The sequence below is a fragment of the Anguilla rostrata genome, chromosome 10, assembly GCF_018555375.3.
Source record: "Anguilla rostrata isolate EN2019 chromosome 10, ASM1855537v3, whole genome shotgun sequence".
In the NCBI taxonomy this organism is placed as follows: Eukaryota; Metazoa; Chordata; class Actinopteri; order Anguilliformes; family Anguillidae; genus Anguilla; species Anguilla rostrata.
In genome coordinates this window covers 38,666,559-38,690,470 of record NC_057942.1, presented here as the reverse complement: position 1 = coordinate 38,690,470, position 23,912 = coordinate 38,666,559, and the positions used below count along the sequence as shown (strand labels likewise).

Sequence of the window (23,912 nt, the reverse complement as noted above, 5' to 3'; positions counted from 1 at the left end):
CATGAAATGAACCATTTTCATTTAAAATGTTGATTACACTAATTAAGGCCAGTAGAAGAAGTTTCATACTGAAAAAATAATTTTAAGTATTTTTCCTAGATTTTCAAACTTTAAAAAGGGTCAATTTGACCCGCAACATAACAGGAGTGTTAAGTTGTGTAAGTCGATCTGGACAAGAGCGTCTGCTAATGCACTGTAATTGTCTGCTAATGTAATGTAACTCGTTTCTTTGTGAAAGCGTGAACAAAACGATGACACAAAGGGAAACTGACATTGTCAGAAGGTTTTGCCTTTTCCGAATTTTCACGGAAAGGCCTCAGTGCCCCGCGCACACCTGAACCAGGAGTCAATCACGTACCCAATCAATCAATAAATCACTCAGATCACTCAACCATCCTCTTAAGCGTCATGTCATCTGCTGTGTAAAAATTAGCCACGAAGGCCCGCAGACAAACAGGGCTCCTATAACCCCCCCCCCCCCATTCTACAGAGCACACAGAGAGCTCAACGGGGGGGAGTGGTGCCGTCGGGGAAAACGCTGGCTGAGTCAGAAATGCTGACTTAGGCGGACAGAACGATGGCGGGAACGCGCAAATGAAGCTTCCGGGGGCGTGGCGACTGTTCCACTGAGAGGGACGTTCCATCAGCTCCATCAAAGCTGCAGAAATGAAAGTTAAAGAAAAAAAAACTAAAAAAAAAAAACTTCAAAAGAATTAAAGAAAAAAAAACCACACCTGAGGGGTCTGCTGCGCAGCGAAGGCTTTCGTGAAATTTACTGACGTTGGTTTTCTGTTTCTTCTCTCTCTCTCTCTCTCTCTTTCCTCCGCACTTCCTGCCCGCTCGCCCCCCTTTCTCGGACTTTGAGCTCACCGCCGCCGCGCTGTCCGAGCGCTGGCAGGAAGCTGCGGCTGTAGGTATTACCGTGGAAACGCAGAGCGGGGGTCCTGTGAGTGGAACGACAAAATTTCTCACCCCGTCTTTTGGTTATTTTTTTGGTTTTTTTTTCATCCTTTTTTTTTCAGGCCAAAACTGGTGCATGTTTTTTTTTTGCCACGATTCTCCATCCATACTTCCCCATTACGCTCGAGGTGATTGACAGGGCAGATGAAGCAAGTGGTGTTAATGGGGTCAGCAGGTAAACATCTCTCTGCTTGGAGATTCTCACTGTGAAATCATCACTAGTGCGTTTAATTATTTATATGCGTTATCTATTTACACTAGGGTGACAATTAATTATAATCGCTTGGGAACACGAGCTGAGAGGTTGCAGGTTTGATTCCCACATGGACCATTGCCGTTGTGTCTCTGAGAAAAGTATTTAGCCTGAACAGCTTCACTGTAAGCGGATTGTTACATTTTTAAAAAATGCTCTGGAAGAGAATGCCTGATAAATGTAAATATGTGTTTTGTAGCAAAAATGCATTATGAATTTACTGAAGAAATTGACACTTGCACTCAAGACTGGAGTGCAACATGGCTGGAACTGAGAAATGTACCTCTTGGCTGATGGGAAATATAAGTCTAGGGCTGGCCATGCACTTGAAAGACCTCACACGCGGGACTTTTTCTCCCAGCATGCCTTGTCTGCACGGCCTGGCCCGGTTCTCCCCAAGGCCACCAGCGTCCGCCGTCCTCGCCCAACCCCCCCGCCCCCAAAACAGACTCAGGTGAACTCCGCGGAGACGTCGTAGCCGTGGATACGGCCAGAGCAACCTGGAGCCTGTCGCTGCAGCGCAAGCATACTGCGAAAAGCTTGCAGAGCATTGCTAATTTCGCTCAGGGAGGGGAGGGGAGGGGAGGGAGGGGGGGGGGGGGGTCAAGCGAGGAAATATTCGCTCGCTCAGATACCCTAAATAGACGAGGCTTGGATTTAAGTGGGCTCTGCCGCCGGCGGGATTTGGGGTCGGTGGCGCTCAGACGCAGATCCGCAGCGACGTTCGGCGTTTGTTTTCACCGCGCCGGGGACGCGCGGCCCAGAGTGTTTTTTTTTCACCGTCTGGCACAAGCGGGTCACGCCTCGCGGGCCTGTTGTTGTCGTCGTCGTCTCTCCCCCCCCCCCCCCGGCTGCACACGGCGAGCGTGACGCTCTGAATCTCCTTAACGACGCAGCGTACCGCTCCTGGAGAACAGGAAACAGGAACACGCCGTGCTCTGAGGGGGGGGGGGGGAGGGAACGGTTCAATCGATCACGCGGTTGGAAGGGGAACGTTCTGTGACTCTGATGACTGATGGAATTCTAAAAGAGGGTTACAGGTCCATTTGGGCGGAAACGCACTGAATATCAGCGGCGATCTGCCCTGGTCTCTTTAGGGGCCGCCCGCCCGCCACGCGCCGGTTTCTGTTGTTGCTAAGCGCTTAATTGATTAAAGCGGCTAATTGAGTTTAATGCGACTCACCTGGTTTCTTGAGTGTTTTTTTTTTTTTTTAAGCCAGTAGCAGATGGTCCGGCTCTCTGGGGTCAGGTTTGGCCATCGCTGACAGCCATCCTGCTTTTGAGTGCCTGAGTGTTCCTCCTTCTGCACTTTTTTGGAAGGAATATCTATGAATGGGACTTCATAACAGCCATATGACTGCCCCATAAGCATTACAGAGACATACATTAGAGCCTGTCTGGACACCTGCAAACAGGTATTAGGCATGTCACAAAGTATGTCACTTGTTGCATTGGTTGTGACATGAAATAAAACATATGCTTATTTGCAATTATCAACACGATCATTAATGAACGCTAATTGATCTGCTATGTAGTGCTTATGAAGGAGAGCTGCGTAGCTCTTTCGAAGAACCATCCACAGAAACCACAGCCTTATTATTTTTCTTAACTAATGTATTTCAGTGACTCGCTGGCACTGGATACTGCGGGTTATAAGTGTCGATTCTTGTTTTCTTGTTTTCCTGGGTGAGAAATACTCTGGGCTTTTCCAATGAGTCGCCGCTGCCCGTCGTGGGGAAATCACCTTGGCTCTGATCTTCTGTAGATTCCCTTCACCTCGCCTTCCAACTAACACAGCACCTTTGATTTCTTTTTTGTAAAGCACCTCTTACGCGATCCAAGTATAAATCTGCACACCGGCCTCACCGTTTAGATATCTGGGAGCCGGGGGGTTGGGGGGGGAGGGGGGGGGGCTGTTGGGGTGAGAACGTGGGTCAGCTCGCTCGTTCGTAGTGACTAACGAAACATTTCGGGAGTTACTGTACCCCAGCGGCACACAAGCACAAACCCTTTTTTCTCTTTTCCTCTCACAGCTGTTCTTTTTTTCTTCAGTTTTTTTTTTCCCCTCCCCCAGCATCTGAGCTTTTACAGTGCATTTGACAGGTGCGTGTGAATGGATAGGCATTTTTTTTTGGTTTTTTTTTGCAGCCTTTTCGAAGAGCGTTAAGGGAGTTGCCCACGAGACTTCAGTTGAATTCAGACGGGTTCAAAGGCACATTCGCTTACCAGAAACAGGGACTGTGGTTAAAGTCAGCAGGTGTGTGTTTGTGTGTGTGCACGCGCATGAGGGAGGGAGCGAGAGAGAGAGAGAGATGCAGTGCTACGCCAGGTCAGTTATGACTGATGTTTCCTGAAAGACAAAGACTCCAACTCTGCAAAGAAAGTGTTTGAGGGAGGGAGCTAGCCAGCCAGCCAGCTACCTAAGACAAGCTTTCATGTAGGTAACAGATGATACCCATCCCCCCCCACGAACGCGTACACACACTCACACACACACACACACACACACACCAGCTGCAGGCTGTGCTTTACAGACAGGAAGTAAACGTGCTCACGCTGATAACAACACACGGGGGGGGGCGGCTAGCAAAAACCACGAGCGGAGCTCACGACTGCAGAGTCACTCTGCAATCGCTCCAGATGACCCAGTCCCCAGACCGCCACCTCTTGCCCCTGTGCAGCCCCCCCCCCAACCCAACCCAACCCAACCCAACCCAACCCTCGCGGCCACGCAAGCTGTTCTCACGGGGCATCTGGCGAGCGGGTACCAAGGAGCGTGAGCCAAGCCAGGGCAGCGTGTGCCACTGCTCCATTGTTGCCTGGCAACAACCCCCCCGCCCCGATGACCTGCCCACTTGCAAAGGGGGGGAAGAGACCCTTTGTGCCCACCCTCAGATGTTCACCATCCTCTGCCAGTCCAGTGTCATCATCAACCCCCCATACCCCCCCCACCCCACGCAAACCACCCACACCCTGCTATTATTCCTGTAAGAGTGTAACAAAACAAAAAAAACCAGGGAGAAATCACCGCTTACCAGCGGACAATGACAGGGCTGCAGAATAACTCCCACAGTGCATGACTCAGGGGTAACGTTTCAAATATTTATTGCAAAGCACATGATGAGGTCAGTGCACAGTTTCAATACAGGCCGAACACAAGTGACACATGGAAGCTTGCATAAGTCTGCGTGTGCGTGTGTGTGTGTGTGTGTGTGTGAGGCAGGAGTATGAGCAACAGGCAGTGAATCAAAGATCTGCAGAGCCCACGTGCTGCGGCTACAGAGCAGCTCACTGTCACAGAGTTCATCCGACACTTCGGTCTGCTCCACGTGTATAAAAAAAAAAAAAAAAAAAGTATTTGAAATCACGTACAAAAAAGCCTTCCCCTGCACAAACATTTGCACAGCTGCATCAAAGTTCATAGTCTTTGCCTTTCACAGTCAGCTTGTTTCTTTCCTCCCCCCCGCCCACCCCCCCCCCCACATTGTTACTCACTCTTCATAAGATTCATCTTCTTTCGTTTCTCCTTGGCAATTAAAAAGTTTCACCCCCAAAAACTCAAACATCCACAATCCAGTTGTTTCAATAGTCCGAGAGTCACTTTTCTCAGTAGTCACCAAGGGGGACCCCACTTTTACACCCCAGCCAGCCCCCCAGGTCAGTCTTTTGGGGGATGGGTTAGCACGAGCCATCCCTCACGGGCCCCCCCCCTCCTCCTCCATGGACTTCTACCGCACCAAGTCCCAGCATCACTTCCAGAACGTAACGGGCCAATCAGCGTTTCATCCGATCCCTCCAGTGGGATAATCCCCCCCAAAGATTTCCCGGACGGTTTGCCGAAGGGTCATCCACCTGTCCCGGTGGGATGGCGTCACACTCGAGAGCGGTTCTTCTTCACCATCGCCATCTTTTTTTCATCATTGTAATCATCATCATCTTCATCATCTTCATCGCCTGAGGCGCACACGCTCAGCGCTCGGGGAGAGTGATGGCGGGCACCCACTCGTACACGCTGCGGCTCTCCTCGCAGAACACGCTCAGTTTCTCCAGAGCGGAACCTTTCCACGAGTCATCTTCTGAGCTCTGTTAACGGCAGACACAACAACAAAAAACCGCGATTAGTGCCAGAGCAGGGAGGTAGCACGCGCCAAAAGAACGAGCGTAAGAATTCAGACAGGAATGAGAGAGTGGAAGAGAGAGAGAGATAGTACACACCGTGACTAGTATGCAGTGAGCATCCTTCGGTTCCCCGGACTCCTCACTGCCCAGGATGTCGGCCAGGCGCTCGATGTCGTTAACCCGGACCACGTTGATGTCGTTGTCGAAGCAAAATGCCTGGATCAGCGTGAAGTGGATTTGCAGGGCGATGTCGCACTCGTACTCCTCGTCCGTGGCCAGCACGCAGAAAGCCACGCTGTCGGGATCACTGCAGAAGAGAACGCAGAAAATGGTTGAGCGCCGGCTTCCTTTTTTAAAGAAAAAACGCTGACAGTTGGCGAGCACGTGCATCGAAAGACAGCGCTGCAGACATTCGTACTTACACATTCATGACTTTCGCAGATTCGTAGACGCCAACTGTCAGGCAGTCCTGCTTCTTTGCAGAGACCAAAAGCTCCTCGAGGGCACCGCCAGCACACTGCATTCTGAAAGCAATAAGATCGGGGAGAAATTGGTCACAAATAATGTTCCGCTACTGTTGCAGCTATACAGTAAGGCTAAGTAAATTACAGATACTGTCCAAGCTGAGACTCGTGCCGCAGAATGGCAATTGAAAAACATTCCATTTGTCAATTTGTTTCCACCAAAAACGTGTATCAATAATGCTGTAGAGTTCGTATTTACCTGTCACTGGCTTCGGTTGTGCTCTCCTGTCCACGCAGCTCTTCCAGAGTCATAATTAATATCCAGTTATTGTTGGAAACGAGATGCGCTGTTCGGTTTCTCTACAGTCCCGTTCGTTCTTTCTACAGTTCAGTTCGCTTGTGGGGCTCTATGCGGCTGTCATGGCTTTTATAGTCCTCGAGCTGTGTTTCTCGGCAGTGGGCTGGGTGTTCCGCGCTTGCCTCAGCCGATTGGCTCAGGACACAAACGAATGCAAATATCACCCGTAGTAATTACAGCGGCGCGTGTCAGCACCCCACGTGGGGGCGGAACCTTGAGCGTTCTCTTTGTCATCGTGGTTACCGGGCAGACCCTGGCTTGCCTTTAGTAATTGCATCAAAGAGATTTACCAACAGCACAAAAAAAACTTCAAATGTACGGTACGCGGGCGCAATTCCCAATCATTTTGCACCTGCGATGACTTGGCTTTAACCCTGTTCTCCCTTGGAACTTTGCTGTTTATTTAAACTTCTAAGGCTTGGCTAACGACCAACCTGTTATAAAATACAGACTACACACGAAAACGTTGCAAAGCGCAACATTTACTGTTGCACTCATTGATTTTACTGCAAATACTTCATTTTAATCCAAGTTCCTGAGTTGTTGTTTTAGCTGTCGGTATTTCAAGGTTTTGCTTAATAACCCCCCTCCTGTTAGTTTGTGTGAGTTTGTCTGCAGAAATGGGGTAACAGGTTGCGCAGAGCACGCGCCGCTGTTTTGCATTTGTAAAGGGGCCCGTATAATTGCCAGACTTTGGCGTGTGGCGATTTACGCCCAGGATACTCGGGTTCGAGTCACAATAGCTGCCGTGTTCCACCTGCCGCTCGCGCTGTGAGGTTGGGGGGAGGATGGCCACTATTCGTTCGGGCTTCCAGCGCCTCAGAGATCTTGCGATTACTTTTTATCCCTTCTTCTTTCAGAAACAGCTGCGCGCACGTCCACAGTGGCACGTGTCTGAAAGACTGCTTTTATTGTCCCGTAGAATAATTCACCGTATGCGGTTCGAATTGTCTCAGTATTTTGTTACCATCATAGCGTCTGTAAAAGTGGCATTAAGCAGTATTGAGGTTGCTGCACTGAATGAGCAGTATTGAGGTTGTTGAACTGAAGCTCATAATTTGCTATTTATAGTAAAAGTAGGCTAATCACAAGAACATGTTGTAAGAATGATCAGCGATTGTGTGATATCAAGCTGATTATTCTTGTGAAACCCGTCCCTATATCTGTTCGTGTTTGTTTTCTTTTTTCTGCAGCGTCCTTAAAGTTTAAGGGCACTGAAGCAAAGTTTTCTTGTTTTATGCTATAATGCTATAATTTGTTTAAAAATGCTATGGTATCCCATATGTAAACATTAGGTTGTTTTCATTGCATCGAAGTAAAACAAATGGACTAGGCTACTAATCGTAAAGTTGCAAAAAGTAAGAAAACAAGACAAAAGGCGCCCTCTGCTGGTGTTCAACGAACACGACCTTTGCCCCAAATGGATGATGATGTGAAAATGAGTCACGGTGAGGCCACTTGACGTGACGGTTCCGGTGACCGTTCAGAGCGGAACAGTTTCGCACCGTCAGGGCCTAGCTACCCCTAAGCCGAGCCCCGTGCCATCCCAAAGGGTTCATCGGTTCCCTCTCCGCAAAGATACCGTACGCACAGTCGACATTTTCACAGGTGGACTGAAACAGGAAAGGGGCCACCGGCACACTGCAACGAATGCTCCAAATACAGGGCTAGAGGCCCAAACAACATCCACGGCCTGCACAGATATTTCTCAGGTACAGCTAGCAATTCACTCCTGGTCGTATAATCTAACACAATCAGGGTTACCACGACAACGAGAGGTGCATTTAGCACATTATGTACAAGAGGACAATAGTGGGTCAAACCCATGGGCTGTGTCTGCAACAGCTTACTCACCTACTCTTGATTATGTAAGTTGCATACAAGTTGTATACATGCTGCATTCTCAATGAGAAGCAAGTAATCCGTTTTTGACGCCACCATTGTTTCGCAGTTCTCACCTTAAAATCATCAACCAATTGAAACCAGGTGAGGTGATTTAAGGGTGTGTTCAACTGCTTTCATTGATCAACGAAGTGCAGGCTTCACAGTGAGGACCATCAGAACCCTGCGGCCCTCCTGCTGCAATTCCCTGAATCAGATGTCACGGCAGACCTCTTGCAGAAATGCATAATGTGCATTTCTGGTTCATATCTGTGTTCTGAAATGTGCGTATATAGCTGGGCACACATTTCACTTGTCTCCATGCACCAGTTGGTGAATTTGGTCATTGTTGCTGATGATAAAATAATGTTATGTGCCTGGCAAAGTTTATTTTATTTTTTTTACTAGAAAACAAAAATACTGTTTACAGACTCAGCATTGGATGTACTAGGTCACCCTGAAACAGAAGAGGATGTGTTTTGTAGGCGTTTTGGAGTGGGAAGAACTAGGCTGTATTAATACAGGGATACTTAAATATGGACTATGGCCCAGGAGCCAGTAGTAGGCCTTGTGCAGTTTTTATTTCCTACTTTATTAATTTAATCGATCTATCAATGCTATTGATTGGCCAGAGATTTAACTCACCTGGTGTCCCAGGTTTAAATCAGTTCTGATTACAGGGGAAGAAAGAAAACCAGCGGGATTGGTGGTTTCTAGAGAGCCCAATTTGAGTGTCCCTGCTGCAATGCGTTGATTTAGTTGTAAGGACTGCCATCTAGTGGTTAAAGTGGTATTATAAGTGTGAGTTTTTAACGGACGTGTTTAAACATCACAGTGAGTATCCACTTGGTTTAGTGGCTGATCTGAAATGATAATACTTATAATTATACGTGTATAATATATTTAGACTGCAACCTCCGAAATTAACGCATCGGCATGCTTTTTTTACTCAAGGGAAATTCAAACAGTTTGAGATTGAGAGAAATGCTATCACACAAATAATGTAGTTCATTGTTTTATTATTTCACAACATGCATGACCAAGGCGGGCGCAACTTGCAAGTCAGAACTTCAGTGATGGGTCAACGTCTTATTTCAGGAGCACGTCACGATTGCCCCCACAAAACACGTTAACCGTGCCGTACAAGTCTTTTCCACTCAGCAGGGTAAACTTCAGAAATGTTTTGTCGTAATGTTCATTGTAATCCTCTGACGTATTCTGCTCATCCTTTTGATGGCTATAGCACCTTTAACGGAACGTGAAGTCTCTAAAAGAGCCCCGCACGCTCTCAGGTCCCTCGCGCGACGTTTTCTCCCTTTTCACAACAGGAGTAAAACTCGCCACTTCCTTCCCCGCAGTGGTATACCAGGCCACATCCGCACCAAGGACGGGGGGATTTTCTGGCATTAACCGACAGACCGGGGGGACCGCAAGGACCCTCTCTGACCGGTCCTCGCGCTTCCTGGAACTTGATCCCATCCTCGGGAGCATCCAGGGATGTGTGGAATCTGCACCACCCTTGTCCAGTGTAGGATGATTATTCCTTCAGGGTTACAGCATCTCAGCGGAGAGTTGTAAAGTCCCGGTTCAGCGCTCAAGGAGAGTGATTTCAGGCACCCAGTCGTTCAGGCTGCGGCTTTCCTCGCAGAACAGGTGCAGCTTCTCCAGAGCTGGGTCCTTCCACGAATCCTCATTTGGGTTCTGTTTCAAAATAAAGGGAAATAACACATTAGCATCACAGGCAAAACATGTCATCTAGTTTATCCTCAAGTTTTATACTCAGTCGAATAGTCATTTTAAAAAATAACAGTGCGTACCGTGATCAGAACGCAGTGGGCATCTTCAAGATCGCCGGCTTTGTCGCCCAAGATCTTCACAAGTCGCTGCAGGTCGTTCACTCTGACGATGCTGATGTCGTTGTCGAAGCAGAACGCCTGGATCAGGGTGAAATGGATCTGCAGAGCGATGTCACACTCGTACTCCTCATCGGTAGCCAAGACGCAGAACGAAACGCTGTCTGGATCACTGAAAAAAATTTAATAAGAAAAAGTTTTAGTGACTGTTCATATAATCACAGATCAAAGTATTGCATTGTCAATAATTAAATAATTTCAGTAGCTCGATGTAGTTTACTTACTCGTTCATTATTTTTGCAGACTCGTAAACACCAATGGTGAGACGGTCCTCGGTATGAGCGGAGACCAGTGCCTCGGTCAGAGATTTCCCTGGACTCTGCATCTTTCAGTTGGAGTGAGGTAGGATAACGATCGAGGTAGACAAGTACAGTTACACAAGTGCGCTTTGTGTCAAACCTTAGCCCAGGGTACAGCTTATATATACTCAGGATCCAACTGAAGTTTTGCAACGGCTGTGCTGATTGGTTCCATGAAGACAATGGGTGACCTCCGGTCAGGCGCGTGCCCATAGAGCTTTTTGGAAGAAAAACCAGCAGTCACGGAGAATTATGACAGAATCAAAAGTTTTTTTTTCTCTCCCTTTATTTGCCTATGTGTAGACATAAGGGCAGAAGTGTGGCAGAGTTTTAATTGCACTTCTCGTAGAAATGTTATTCCAGTAGGCCTATGTTTTTTATCTGGATGAAACGATAAAACAAAAAACTGACTTATGTTCCATTTTGCGCCTTCCCAAAAATTATTCTGTAGGTTTTATTTGAATATACATATATATATATATATATATATATATATATATATATATATATGCTTATTACCATGCATCTAGAGATAGCATACAATGACACAACTCCGACGCAGTACATTGGATCCTTTTTGGACTTAAGAGTTAAATTAACACTAAATATTGAAGAGAGGAATTATATGAATAGCGCTGTCTAAAATCTTGAATCAAGCAAAGGTTGAATTTAGCAGGCAGATTGTCGATGGCACGCGTTCCTGCTTTGCATTTCTAAAGGTTCCTTATTGGACAATAGTCCAGCCTCGGCGCGTGGCATCTGGAATGTCTCCTAACTTTTTTTTTCTTTTTCCTTGGAGCCACCCGGCTCCATCTGCCAAAATGGGGGGTAGGGCCCGAGGTCAGCATGCGCCACCCCTGTCTTAAATTCTGCAATAGATACAGCTGCACCTGTATGCTTTAATTAGCAATACGCAATCAAGTATTTAAATAAAGTGGACGCATGAAAGTAGAAATAGAAATAAACGGAAATAGAATAGCGATCATAACAGTTTAAATAAACAATGAGAAAGATATTACACAAGTCGTGTTAAAATGCGCCGTCTAAGCATGATAAGGCTTTCCACAGAAGGATAATTTATTTCGGGATGTTGCATTGCATAAAACGAGTGCAAAAAAACCTTAACACACGGATAACCATTTCTGGGGTAACTGGCAAGACATGGCAATGCGAGAGGAGAATTTTAAAGATATGACTTGTCGATATTTCACTAGCTGATATTTCCAGACAACTTTGTAACATTGCCAGACAATTAATGCAACGCACGCGCGGCTAATTTGCATCTGTAGAGATCGGTCAGATTTGCGCAGAGTGCGGCCTGCTCGTTCTGTTCGCTCGGATGGTTTGGCACCCCGACCACCTGTCAGTCGTGGTTATTTTGTTTAAAATGGGGGGTAGGGCAACCCCCCATCTCTTTTCGGTCCGCAGATGTGACTGAGGTTGGTATCGACCAGCACGCGCCACTTAAAGAAAAAAGATAAAATCGCAAGTTTGCACTTTCTAGGTGTGCGGGCGGCCAGCTATTGCCATGGTGACATGCGCTACGACAAGCGCCTCAACACGCGCCACGAAAACTGTGAACAAGTAAATGTCGAGGTCTTGGTTTTAATTAGACTCCTAGACTATTGACATAGCACAGAGCTTTGTGGCCTACTGCAACTTAATTACGGGTTGTAACCTGAAATCTTTGGTAAATGTTGTCATTGCTTTAAGTTGTCTGCAGACACTTACTTGAATAGCACTGCTGGCATCGACCTTGTTAAAATTCTTTTCTAGAATGCAATTGATTATAATTTGACTGACACATACTATTTACATAATAGTCTATACAGCTTTGTAGCGTGGTGCAGCTGTGTTCTTAAATCTTTATCAAATGTTGTCATTGGTCGAGGTAGTAAACAGGCACTTTTTATTTGAATGGCACTACTGGCATGAACCTTTTCAGAAGGGCGGCACGCGCCTATCAAGAAGCCACTGAATTTGATCACAGACTACATTCCAACTATTGCGCACCGTAAACAAGCAACTTTGGGAGATATTGCATGGGTCATGCATTGTCTCCCATAGGCTATGTGGCTATATGCCGCTCTGTTTAGTAAACAGGCGACTATAGACACTTGCAGCGTTTGTTTGTTTGCATGCATCTCGGGCGGAGGCCTATCTTGCGAAGTGAAAACGATGAGCCGCATGGCACCTCCCTTTACTGTGTTGAAGAGACTGGTTCACAATGCAAAAGTCGCTGGCCGATTATTTTCAGTTCTGTTGAATATTATCGAAGTTAGTTCACGGCACGCGCTGCTCTACATTTGTAAAGGCTCGCGGAACAATGGACAGGCACGCAGCAGCATCTGGAGGTCTGGGCTATTATGGGGTTTTTTTTTTTGTTGTTGCCTCTTCATAGCGACACTTCTCCATCTGCTGAAGGAGGGACACTCGTAAAGATGGGGGATGGTAGGTTTCAATCCCTCAACTCTTATTATTGCTAACATTTACGATTTTTTGTTATTTCATTAAGATTCTAAAAATATGAATGCAATTACCCCTATACTGCCTCGTTCGCGCAATTGGTGTCCTCAATTAAAGTAGCTTTATTTTTCTTGTAATCAATAGCGCTTAATATAAACTGATATTAAACAGTTAAATAGTTGAGCTTGTGGGGAAGTTATGCCTGGACTTCTGGGTCAGTATGTCCAATCGCCTTCATCAAACAATCTTTTTACAATTGGTGGAAGATGGCAATACATTTAAAACAATTGGTTTTAAATAAACGTGTACGTAGATGTACGTAGTATAAACTTGTGGTTTCGGGTTTGTTGTCATGTGTCCAGCAGATTGCGTGCAGCACACGCGTCTCATTTGCATTTGTAAAGCAGAGCTAATAATAGCTGTGATTTCAGATTGGCTCGAGCACAATGGAATCCATTCAGCCAACTTCTTCAGTGAGGGCCCAAGCTCCACCTGCCGCAGGGGATGGGCTGGCACGGGGCGTTATGCGGGCTCCTGGTAACCCTCCGTGGATTCATTCGTTTTCATGTTATTCTGACACCGGTTTAAACAAATTGTATACACAGGCCAACAGGAGCGCAAGCTATAACCGTTTTAAAAGTTGCAGTTGGATGAAGTAACCATGGTATCTGTATGACTGTGCAACCACTACTTATGTTAAAATAAAATAGTAAAAAGTAAAAAGTAGTAAAAGTACTGGTAATGAATTGGAATCGTTGTAACTATTTTGGCTGTTGTGGTAGGTCAAACAGCATAACTCCACAGTTGTGCAGGTCGTTAATCAAAAATTATTTCAGCCGATGGAGAAAAAAAGGGCACAGTGCGTAACGGCGGACAAAAGAGGTGACATTAGGGAAACCTCATCAATCTGCCACGAGCCAGGGTGACAATAGCATTAGCATACCAATACGCCGGTCAGGCCGCCAATCAGAATGCAGGACATTCATTGCAGCCACGGGCTGCAGGGTATAAAGTCTCAATCTGCGGCACAGGCATTTCACACAGCTTCGAGCTACTAAGGATTTACGACGAATCGCGAAACCATCTGGAACTCTATCCTCCATATCAACATGACTCTGGAAGAAGTCTTGGTTCAAGAGACCGCCGTGAGACCACAGTCCACTGGGAAGGCACTGGAAGAAGTTTTGGTTTCGGCTAAGAACAACGAGTGCCTTACGATCGGCGTCTACGAGTCCGCTAAAGTCATGAATGTGTAAGTATTACTCCTGATAATCTATACTGCAACCAGGGACGTGGTTCATGTCTGTGATTAAAGCAAGGGCGTGCTCGTGTACAGTGCACTAATGTTCTATTTAATTTTATCTTTCAGTGACCCAGACAGCGTTTCTTTCTGCGTCTTGGCTACCGATGAGGAGTACGAGTGTGACATCGCTCTGCAGATTCATTTCACGCTGATCCAGGCGTTCTGCTTCGACAACGACATCAGCATCGTCAGAGTGAACGACCTGCAGCGACTTGTGGAGATCTTGGGCGACAAAGCCGGCGATCTTGAAGATGCCCACTGCGTTCTGATCACGGTAAGCACTGTTATTTTTTTAAACCACTATTCGACTGTGTAAAACCTGATGCTAAACTAGATGACATGTTTTGCCTGTGATACTAATGTCATCTCCCCTTCTTTTGAAACAGAACCCAAATGAGGATTCGTGGAAGGACCCAGCTCTGGAGAAGCTGCACCTGTTCTGCGAGGAAAGCCGCAGCCTGAACGACTGGGTGCCTGAAATCACTCTCCTTGAGCGCTGAACCGGGACTTTACAACTTTCCGCTGAGATGCTGTAAACCTGAAGGAATAATCATCCTACACCGGACAAGGATGGTGCAGATTCCACACATCCCTGGATGTTCCTGACGAGGGATCAAGTTCCAGGAAGCGCGAGGACCGGTCAGAGAGGGTCCTTGCGGTCGCCCCGGTCTGTCGGTTAATGCCAGAAAATCCCCCGTCCTTTGTGCGGATGCGGCCTGGTATACCACTGCGGGGAAGGAAGTGGCGAGTTTTACTCCTGTTGTGAAAGGGAGAAAACGTCGCGTGAGGGACACAGTTTTGAAGAATGGAGTTTTGAAGACACCGTGAGGGTGTTTTCTCTTTTCGGACAGTTGTTGTGCAACAAGTCTGAACTGTTATTAAGAAGATATTTTTACACTATGGCGTGCTTAAATGTTTGATTAATGCTACAATAAAAACCTAAAATGTATATAGGCTGTGTCGTGTTAATCCATCTTCAATTGTTTATTTTACGATTGATTGCATGTCATATTCGGTTATGCTAACAGACCGCAACAGTCCAGATACTTTCTATAGGGGGGGGAAGCAAACTAGTGCATGCATACTAAAATATTTCGTACAATGCATCAGCAAATTATGCCCCATTGCAAGTTTTTGTATAAGTGACCGAAACTCTAGAATTCATTTGCATCACAACTAGACTGCTCGCTCCGTCTGCAGCACGCTGCTCACCCCGCTGATCTGCATGTGTATGGCGCGAGGACAATGGCGGCTCTCTGCCCCGTGACATCTCGCGGCGCACACAGAAGGGGTCCCTTTAGCACACAGATGTCCGCGCAGCGACTCTCTGCCATCTGCCACGTTCACCGCGGGGAGGGTGCAGGGGAGCACGCGGCGCTGTCATATGGTGTCCGTCCAGCTGGCTTCATTGTTTCCAAAGGTCCTCTTGTGTCTCGCCGGCCGAATTTTGCCATAATTCAAAGACGCAAAGAATAGCGCTTCGCAGTGTTTGCCAGCTGAATGGTCTCGCTACAGTTGCAAGTAACAGCATCTCATTTCCAAAAATTATTTAAAAGTGTAAACACACTGAAGTAAAATCGCCGCAGTTCGTATATTTATATATGGAGTTTAAACAAACTGAGCATCCAATTAACTTTTGAACGAGAACGAGAGTAACAAAACACGCGGACATCCTTCTCCAACGATATGGTTTTATGTAATTTAAAATTGATGGGAACATAAATCTCAGAGACAAAAACTAAATTTACTGGCCACATGTCAACATGTGTCAATAGAGCTATACTGTAAGACTAAACAAATCAGGTAATAAAGACCAACCTCAGAGACAGTGGAATACCAGCAAATACTTAATAGCATAAGTAGCATATCTGATCAACAGGCTAGAAGGTATAATACCAATAACTGCATAAACATCTTACACAACAAAAATGCTTCACTGTCACAAACAGGTCATGACATTTTCATTTTTATCTACATTTATAATTACACGATACATCCAAATAGGGTCACAATAAATGTCATCATTTCAATCAATCTCAGAAGAAACAAATAAAATTAAAAAGCTTTCTCCAAAGGGGGGGGGGGGAATACATACACACACAAAGGACAGATCTGCACTGCATTTCCATACTCAGTTTCTGAGGTTCACACAGTCTACCCATCTGCCCAGTTATGTGTAGCTACCTCAAATGGACAAGTGTTTGTCGTACGTTTACAAGTTGGGATTCAAGCTTCAAGCACCACATTAATTTATATGCCACAACTCCCCCTTTTTTTTTTAAAGCAATCATTACACATATACATCCACGTTAACATTTACAGTCCTTCGATAAGTTTGTTCCATTCGTAGAACACAATAAAAAATTTTAAGAAAAAATGAACAGTATGATCTATGACTTATAAAAATGAAACGAATACACAATGCGCCAGAAAGGGAATGCCCGCGGCTGCCTCACCACATGTAAAAGCTGCGGAGACCCTTGCTACAAGGGAAACAAAATGAAACTTGCCTAATTTCTAAAGAGCCAAGTTTCGCATGGCTTAGACTGAAAGAAAATCGATCACAAATGCGGCCAAAGATCTCTTTCCCACGATAATCACCCGTACCCATGCACTATAGGCACCTGAGCAAGCATGCCCATCACAACATTAAAATATCTGTATGTATGTATGTATGCATGTACGTACGTATGCATGTATATAAATTGCACGTTGTATGTGTTATGTGCACATATATTTCCAAGGGTATAAAAATGCAAATGAAAGTGACGGTTAACAGGAAGCCCTGACGGACAGAGAGGAGGTCTGACGAATGCAAAGTGCAAACACGAGACATAAACAGTTCCACCAGGGAGACAGCGAAGGCTATTTGTCCTATCAGAAAACGCTCCACGGAGGAAAGCTTATTTACCAGCACCTCCCCCAAGCCCCTGCCCCCACCCCACCCTACCCCACCCCACCCCATCCCATATATACATATTCCACCACTGAATCTTCTGCAGCAGACCTCAGTAAGAAGCACCCCCCCCCCCCTCCCAATTTCCCCATTTCCTACATCTCGTCTGATCGATGCTGCTGGATTATGACCGAGGTCGGTTTTCGGTCGATCCAGTTCTCCTTGGTCCCGGGCACCTGGTAGTCCACCTGGGCCATGGCCCCGCCCCTGGGCCCCTCGGCCACGCCCGCGCCCCCCCCAGCGCCCGGCTTCACCTCGGCGCCGGCCGGGCTGGGGAAGTCGGAGGAGGAGTTGCCGTTGACTCCGGACTCGGGGTCGGGCCGCTCCACCTGCTGGTAGTCCGGCGTGTGGTTCTGGTTGCCGGAGAACATGGCCTTGCTGTTCTCCACTTTGGCCAGCAGGAGGGGCTCTTCATCGTCGGCCGACTCTTTAGACGACGCGACCTCGACGCTGTCGAGCACGGACACAGAGCGAAGGGTTCTGGAGAGTACTGCATGTGGCAAAATAATAAAAAAAAACAAACAAACAAACAGACCCGTTCGTTAACATGCACATTTCAGAAAGTACGTGTAAACATTCTATATCAAACCTGGGTGAAATACAGATATGAAAAATGTTCTGTTTAGATGCTGGTAAATTTTTTAAGCACTCTCAACAATCCTTGTGAAGTTTTACCGAAACATGACAGACTAAAATGTACAAATGTAAAACATAAGAATTTTGATAAAATATTTAAAAATATTTATTTCTAAATGTTGGTAAAAAAAAATTTTTTTAAAGTAAATGTTAAAAATATCAGTGCCATACAGGAATTACACTGCTAGCAAAAGGGTTAAAGTATTTCAAACAATAGAACACATTCGACAGGGACCAGACCCTTCGGTGGGCACACTGCATTGTGGGTAGAGTAAGAAACAAAAGGCTTGTTGCCAGACAAAATATTCAATTTAATCCAAGTTTGGATATAAACAAGACTAGAGTCAATAACTGATGCCTTATAGCATTAAAAACTCCCCAACCCAGAACTATACTGTTAAGCACAATACAGAAAAGACTACGACTAAATACCGGACTGTAAGCAGCATTTCCCCCAAACGCAATCAAAAAGTGACAAAACAATACTAGTGCATCAGCTAAATTCAAAAACAGTTTGGTTATAAGTCTCAGACTGCATCAGAGAAACCAGAAAGGGCACGACAGATGATCTGCAGTTGTGTTGCAGAGGCAAATCTTTGACCGTGCTACTAATAAGAAGACATGAGGTCCGGAGGATTTCAAGCCGTGGCTGGCAACCCTAATTGAGCCCTGAAAGGGGGGGGTTGGGAGGAGGGTGCCAGATGTCGACCCATTCAGGGGAGGATAAAGCAGGCCGGCGCTCACCTCCTGAGGGGGTGTAGAGCTCCTTCTGACCCCCGCTGCTCCCAAAGGGGTTGACGGAGGGGAAGATGATCAGGCAGAAGGAGAGCAGGAACACCTGGGAGGAGAGATTTCCCAAAAAAAAATTAAAAAATTAAAAAAACACACCTGTAACCGGTCCACAGTATATGTGTGTGTGTGTGTGTGTGTACGTGTGGATATAAGTGCACGTGTACATTGTGTGTGTGTGTGTGTATGAGTCAGTGTGAGTGTGCTTGTGCATGTTGACAATGCACACGAGGGAGTGTCAGTGGTGGCTATTGTATGGTGATATATAGCCAGGCCCCTTGGTTCTGCATACGAATAGAAGGTGGGGGCTCTGACCTTTGAACCCTGGCCCTTCACCTCTGGATATGCAGCTTGCAAGTCAATGGTGATCAGGCCGTACTCAGAACTATCCCCAAGCTTCAGGAACACAGGAAAACATCCAAATATGGACGTTGTTTGTGTGTGTGTGTGTGTGTGTGTGCGTGCGTGTGTGTGCTGTAAAACTGAGTTCTGCAACGTGTGTAGCATGCACGGTTGTGTGGTGTGTAACACAAGTGGTCGTTCAGTGTGTTTGTGTGTGTGTGTGTGTGAGAGGGGGCGTGATTTGTTTATTTTCTGATGTTGTATCTCACCATAATGCAGGTGCTGGTGGCTCGGTGTGTGTGTGTGTGTGAGTATGTGAGGGAGAGGGGGTGTGGTTTGTGTCATTTTTGGGGGTTTATCTCACCATAATGCAGGTGCTGGTGGTGCTGGTCTTCATGGTGGACAGCTTCATAAGGGCCTGCAGCTTCTTCAGCTGCTCAATCAGAGACCTGAAACAAGCAGGCCAGATGAACATCAACACCATCACCACATTATACTCAAATCATACACAGCAATACTGCCTAAAACAGCAACATCTACAATAACAACAATAGCATCAACTGCAACATTAATAACTATGGCAACAATAGGAATAACAATATAAATACTTACATGTTCTCTTTCTGCAGCAGTTGGACTTTCTTCTGCAGTTCCAGGTTGTGTGCAGTGCACACTGCCACCCTGAGAGTGTCAGTCAATCAATAAATCAATCAGTCAATCAAATCAAAGTGCTCTGTTGACAATGGAATAGATGTACAGTATTTACACAGTTAAACAGAGGGTGCGATAAATCACAGAGTCAGTGCCTAACTATCCGTTTTCTCACTGTACATTCTTTCACCTACTCTCACTCTTTTACCTGTTCTCCAGGCCATCCACATACACCTTCTTCTTCTTCCTGCTCTCCTGGGCGGACTGCTTGTTCCGGATCTTCCTCCTCACCCTCTTCAGGGTTCTTTCCTCGGCCTGAAAGAGACGCAGAGCACAGCTGCGTCAGGACACTCTCAAACTACCATAGAAATCACGGCTGCATCAGGATACTCTCAAACCACCATAGAAATCACGGCTGCGTCAGGATACTCTCAAACCACCATAGAAATCACAGCTGCACATGCTAGTCACAAACCACCATTATGGTTTGCACCATAGTGCCAACTGGCCCTGGGGCTGTCTACAACCAGAGACATCCAACAGACATGGAGTATTCAGTAGTGGACATTTATGAGCAAACTCCTGTCGAAACTCAACAGCAAAATGGTGCAGTACTCTGCAGTAAAAAAAAAAGACAAAAAAAAGCATGCAACTTGTATAGACCAAGAGTTAGCATAGACAATGAGAGAAAAAAACGTACCTTTGTAAGAGGCAGGTGTGCTGGTAGAGATGCACCTTCTTTAGCAAGGAGCCGCCTTTCCTCATCTGTCAGGACAATTTCCTGGAACTGGAACTGAGACTACAGAAAGAACAGTGTTGATTTAACTTGCTGAAGAATACAAGGTGCATTATCAAGCAAACAACACCAGGTGACGCCAAATCACTACAATATGGATTTCATTTCCCAGGCATTATCATAGGTGGGCTGTACACTAAAATAAGAAAATCAGCAATGTGCAGCTTGACAAAATAACATGGCCTTGGCCCATTTTAAGAAATGTACCTGGAAGGCGGAGAAACACACCTGGCTCGGGCTGTTGCATTGTGGGGTGTCCTCTATTGCCAGAGTGCAGGGGGGCACTTCCTCAGAATGGTCCTCCATCATGTCACTGCTGTCCCAGGCTTCTGATTGGAGGAAAAAGTTTTACTCTCATCTCACACACAGAGTGAGAGAGCAGCAAGACTGCAAATGATGCCACAGTGTTAGAACGCTATCAACTAGCCTGTACACAAAACCAGCAAAATACGTTAAGACTATTTACAAACTTACAAATAGTTTACCAACACGACGAATGGCAAATATTCATGCATACATTGTGAATATTTTCTTATTATATTGTCTATGACATCTAATAAACATATTCAATATTATGCATATATAAAATATATACAGAAAAACATACATGCAGTCTGACCTGTACAATTTTTTCACCTTTAAAGTGTACTTTTTTTTTTTTTTTACATTTGCCTGAATTTTCCTTTGAAATACTGGGGTTCCAGTCGGGAAGAACGCAGTCGTACCCAAATCGATGAAGACGTCGGTGTCGGGCTTCTCAGACCTCACGCTCTGCAGGGTGTCCTCGGCGCCGTGCTGCTGGAGCGAGTAGCAGTGGTCCGTCTGCACCGCCTCCGCCGCCTCCGATTGGACGTCGGTCAGGAGGGCGGGGCTGGGGACCCGGTCGCTGTCGCTGGTCCCGGGGCTGAGGCAGGCGCTGTTGTTGTTGTCGTCGGATATCCCACTGTCGCTGCCCAGCGGCGAGTGCGACAGGCAGGGGGCGCTGTCGTCCTCGCCCAGGAGGCTGGACAGGAAGTCGTCCGTGTCAACGCCGCCAAACATCTGCAAGCGGAGCGAAGAATCAGACCAGTTACCGTCACTCCGGACAAGGGGTCCATATGAGCTCTCTGTGGGGTGCCAATAGGCCCAAGCTCCCTAAATTCTGTGGGCAATAGGAATTTGTATCTTTTGGCCTCAAACTGGCCACTGTCATTTACACAAAGTTCACTAACCCCAAACCTCAGCCACCAAAGTCAGTGGCTCTCAAACAGGACCAAATTAATGACCAAATGCCTGCAATATAAAGTATGCACAACCCCAAAATCCACCTTTGTTTGGAAACCACAATACTATATTTTGCTGATTTCTGCACGCACTTATGCACAGTCGGAGGGTTGCCGGTTCAAACCCTGCCCTGGGCGTGTCAAAGTGTCCTTGAGCAAGACACCTAACTCTTAACCCCTAACTGCTCTGGCGAATGAGAGGCATCAATTGTAAAGCGCTTTGGATAAAAGCGCTATATAAATGCAGTCCATTTACCATTTACTTGCTCTCCCTCAGTATGTACATATACTCTCTCTAACAAATCTACTGCAGGATGGGTTAACACTGTTCCATTAAAAATGAAATACATGTATGGGGGAATAACAGGTAAATAAAGAGCAAAATGAAAGTGAAACTTGTCGGAATGTCGGGTGCCAGCGATATTCATCTGCAAAATGCTGAAAGGGGGAAGCGCTCACATCCTGTTCAGAAAACAAGTCCTCCATCAGCGCACTTCCGTCAGGGAAGAAAACGTCGTTAGCTCCGGCGCTTTCGTCATGAAAGAGCAGCCCTAGGAGGTCCGCTCTGTCCATCTCCGGGAATTCCTCGACGACAGACATTGGCAAAGCTTCAGGCCAAAAGAAGACTCTGCTTTTTAACTGCAAAAGAACCGGGAAAATAGTGCATTTTTCGATCACTCACGTGACCGCTGATTGCAAACTCTGAAAGGTCCCAGCATTGCTCGGAGTTGTGGATGCCACATGTATAAATGTGTTGTTAAATCGTCACACACTGATCTAGGGCAGCTATCTGGATTTGTGGAATGCATGGGGGAGTGGTGAAGAGGATGCCTGCTATCAACCTTAAACTGACACGGTTCTCACACTTTGTTAATTACGCATACGTTTTATACCAAAATTTGACTCAAAGCGGACCGGTTGCGAACATGCGCACTTGGTTTCATTGTTCGGTGCACGCCTTCTGCAGACCCACGCCCACTTCCTTCAAAGTCACGTGAAACCCGAAATCTTAGAGCAAAACGTGTGACGCCAAATCACAAGACTCAATTAGCCTGTCATTATACATGTGCATGTAGTTGCCCATCTATGATGCACGCTCTGCGTCATTAAGATATCACATTTGTTGCTAATATCACTAGCTAATGAAGTGCTAAGCCGGTAGAGTCATGCATCCGAAAAACAACACTGAACATTAAAATGACAATACAAGTTAAGTTATAATTTTGCAAACGCCAGTCACCAATAATTCATCATTTGTATTCTGCATAGAACCGATTACAATAAAACACAGAGCTACCTATCTGACAACGAGTAGGCTAGAGTCTGTTGGTGCAGTTTGTGTATAGTGTAAGTTAACGTTACTTCAAAATCAAATAACGTTTGAAAGAAAGATTTCAGAAATAACATATAACCAATAATCATTGGACAATTTGCTATTCGGAGCAGAACAAACGTTAGCCAACTAGGTAGCTAGCTATCTACTGTCAGCTACATAACGTACAAAAACAAGTAATCGCTTATTGTTAGACTACCAAAAAGCAAATGGTGAAACTAAAACATAGTCGACAGTTATTAATGTGATGCTCTTACCTGTTAGTCACCGCTTGTCGTGCCACGAAATATACTCACGAGTTTCTGTTGTTTTGTCTCTATAGCTAGCTAACGCAACTCTCTTCCTGGTGAAATCACCTTCCAACAAGACAGAAATTACGTCACCTCGTCAGGACAAGTCAGCCAACGTGCGTCTTCGTACGTCCCGTTTTGGGGAATGTAGTTTCCTGCACACAAGCGACTACATGCAAGATGGAAGGCTTTGTCTCCCGAAGCAGAGGAAGGCTATTGTAATTGCTGAAATTATTATTATTATTATTATTATTATTATTATTATTATTATTATTATTATTATTCTCTCATATTTTGTCCTATAATTTGGCCAACAACTGGCAGCTTTCTGTCCGCTGTACGCTGTCACGGGATCAGAGACTGTGATCGGGATACATGCATATGTGTTTGTATGTATATGTATATGTATATGTGTGTATGTATATATACATATATACATGTATGTATGTATGTACATATATGTGTATATATGTACGTGTGTATATGTGTATATTACATTACATTACATTAATTTGGCAGACGCTTTTATCCAAAGCGACGTACAAAAGTGCATTTTCGTGAACACGGGTTCAGTAAGGTACACTTACTTATTTTGTTACGGCTATTTCTAGCCGAGAACAATGAACACTATCCTCTTGATGAGAAAATACTTTTTTTTCAATTAATTTAATTCAGTTAACTTAATAGATAATAAGTATTATGTTCCTATCATTTGTGCTGTTATTGTTGTTGCTGCTTGTCTTTTTTCTTTTTGATTATATATTCTTACTGTTGTTGATTGCTGTTGTCACTGCGCTTTGGCAATATGTATTTTTAAATATGTCATGCCAATAAAGCATTT

The 23,912-nt window shown here is 45.6% G+C and overlaps 4 protein-coding genes across 12 annotated transcripts; 1 reads left to right on the top strand and 3 right to left on the bottom strand.

Moving 5' to 3' along the window:
* Nucleotides 1-4,301: 4,301 nt before the first annotated feature.
* On the bottom strand, nucleotides 4,302-8,122 carry gadd45ga (growth arrest and DNA-damage-inducible, gamma a). 2 transcript variants are annotated; one of them, XM_064296971.1, is made up of 4 exons: nucleotides 8,009-8,122; nucleotides 5,755-5,856; nucleotides 5,429-5,639; nucleotides 4,302-5,296 (listed from the first exon to the last, which is right to left on the bottom strand). In XM_064296971.1, exons 1-4 carry the CDS (start codon nucleotides 8,053-8,055, stop codon nucleotides 5,183-5,185), a joined length of 474 nt encoding a protein of 157 aa, XP_064153041.1. In that variant the 5' UTR covers nucleotides 8,056-8,122; the 3' UTR covers nucleotides 4,302-5,182. The 2 variants fall into 2 exon arrangements, with proteins under 2 accessions (XP_064153041.1, XP_064153040.1); XM_064296970.1 differs by lacking the exon at nucleotides 8,009-8,122 and adding an exon at nucleotides 6,056-7,626.
* Nucleotides 8,123-9,037: 915 nt separating this feature from the next.
* On the bottom strand, nucleotides 9,038-10,314 carry LOC135233434 (growth arrest and DNA damage-inducible protein GADD45 gamma-like). Its single transcript, XM_064296972.1, has 3 exons — nucleotides 10,173-10,314; nucleotides 9,853-10,060; nucleotides 9,038-9,736 (listed from the first exon to the last, which is right to left on the bottom strand). The coding sequence occupies exons 1-3, from the start codon at nucleotides 10,271-10,273 to the stop codon at nucleotides 9,623-9,625; spliced, it is 423 nt and encodes a 140-aa protein (XP_064153042.1). The 5' UTR covers nucleotides 10,274-10,314; the 3' UTR covers nucleotides 9,038-9,622.
* Nucleotides 10,189-14,965, top strand: LOC135233432 (growth arrest and DNA damage-inducible protein GADD45 gamma-like). 5 transcript variants are annotated; one of them, XM_064296965.1, is made up of 6 exons: nucleotides 10,192-10,290; nucleotides 12,649-12,698; nucleotides 13,145-13,250; nucleotides 13,836-13,965; nucleotides 14,083-14,290; nucleotides 14,403-14,965. In XM_064296965.1, exons 2-6 carry the CDS (start codon nucleotides 12,696-12,698, stop codon nucleotides 14,514-14,516), a joined length of 561 nt encoding a protein of 186 aa, XP_064153035.1. In that variant the 5' UTR covers nucleotides 10,192-10,290; nucleotides 12,649-12,695; the 3' UTR covers nucleotides 14,517-14,965. The 5 variants fall into 5 exon arrangements, with proteins under 5 accessions (XP_064153038.1, XP_064153035.1, XP_064153037.1 ...); XM_064296967.1 differs by having other exon boundaries at nucleotides 13,745-13,965; XM_064296966.1 differs by lacking the exon at nucleotides 12,649-12,698.
* A 725-nt stretch (nucleotides 14,966-15,690) lies between these two features.
* On the bottom strand, nucleotides 15,691-23,208 carry creb3l3l (cAMP responsive element binding protein 3-like 3 like). 4 transcript variants are annotated; one of them, XM_064296961.1, is made up of 10 exons: nucleotides 23,039-23,208; nucleotides 21,908-22,087; nucleotides 20,912-21,227; nucleotides 20,394-20,512; nucleotides 20,091-20,189; nucleotides 19,599-19,705; nucleotides 19,352-19,420; nucleotides 19,104-19,188; nucleotides 18,353-18,446; nucleotides 15,691-17,462 (listed from the first exon to the last, which is right to left on the bottom strand). In XM_064296961.1, the coding sequence occupies exons 2-10, from the start codon at nucleotides 22,046-22,048 to the stop codon at nucleotides 17,068-17,070; spliced, it is 1,425 nt and encodes a 474-aa protein (XP_064153031.1). In that variant the 5' UTR covers nucleotides 22,049-22,087; nucleotides 23,039-23,208; the 3' UTR covers nucleotides 15,691-17,067. The 4 variants fall into 4 exon arrangements, with proteins under 4 accessions (XP_064153031.1, XP_064153030.1, XP_064153033.1 ...); XM_064296960.1 differs by having other exon boundaries at nucleotides 20,394-20,515; nucleotides 23,039-23,205; XM_064296963.1 differs by having other exon boundaries at nucleotides 20,415-20,512; nucleotides 23,039-23,201.
* Between the last annotated feature and the right edge of the window lie 704 nt (nucleotides 23,209-23,912).

What these genes read in the sequence shown, in the direction of transcription:
- creb3l3l (XM_064296960.1), bottom strand. Translation starts at nt 22,048, where the DNA reads ATGTCTGTCGTCGAGGAATTCCCGGAGATGGACAGAGCGGACCTCCTA. An exon ending in CACACCTGCCTCTTACAAAG is followed by an intron (nt 19,706 to 20,090) that starts GTACGTTTTTTT and finishes CGTCTCTTTCAG; the next exon opens with GCCGAGGAAAGAACCCTGAA. An exon ending in GCTCTACACCCCCTCAGGAG is followed by an intron (nt 17,463 to 18,352) that starts GTGAGCGCCGGC and finishes TGCCACATGCAG; the next exon opens with TACTCTCCAGAACCCTTCGC.
- LOC135233432 (XM_064296965.1), top strand. An exon ending in GGGCGTTATGCGGGCTCCTG is followed by an intron (nt 13,251 to 13,835) that starts GTAACCCTCCGT and finishes TGACTCTGGAAG; the next exon opens with AAGTCTTGGTTCAAGAGACC. An exon ending in TCCGCTAAAGTCATGAATGT is followed by an intron (nt 13,966 to 14,082) that starts GTAAGTATTACT and finishes TTTATCTTTCAG; the next exon opens with TGACCCAGACAGCGTTTCTT.
- gadd45ga (XM_064296970.1), bottom strand. Translation starts at nt 6,108, where the DNA reads ATGACTCTGGAAGAGCTGCGTGGACAGGAGAGCACAACCGAAGCCAGT. An exon ending in TCTGCGAAAGTCATGAATGT is followed by an intron (nt 5,640 to 5,754) that starts GTAAGTACGAAT and finishes TCTCTTCTGCAG; the next exon opens with TGATCCCGACAGCGTGGCTT. An exon ending in CTCACTGCATACTAGTCACG is followed by an intron (nt 5,297 to 5,428) that starts GTGTGTACTATC and finishes TGCCGTTAACAG; the next exon opens with AGCTCAGAAGATGACTCGTG.
- LOC135233434 (XM_064296972.1), bottom strand. Translation starts at nt 10,273, where the DNA reads ATGCAGAGTCCAGGGAAATCTCTGACCGAGGCACTGGTCTCCGCTCAT. An exon ending in TCTGCAAAAATAATGAACGA is followed by an intron (nt 10,061 to 10,172) that starts GTAAGTAAACTA and finishes AATTTTTTTCAG; the next exon opens with TGATCCAGACAGCGTTTCGT. An exon ending in CCCACTGCGTTCTGATCACG is followed by an intron (nt 9,737 to 9,852) that starts GTACGCACTGTT and finishes ATTTTGAAACAG; the next exon opens with AACCCAAATGAGGATTCGTG.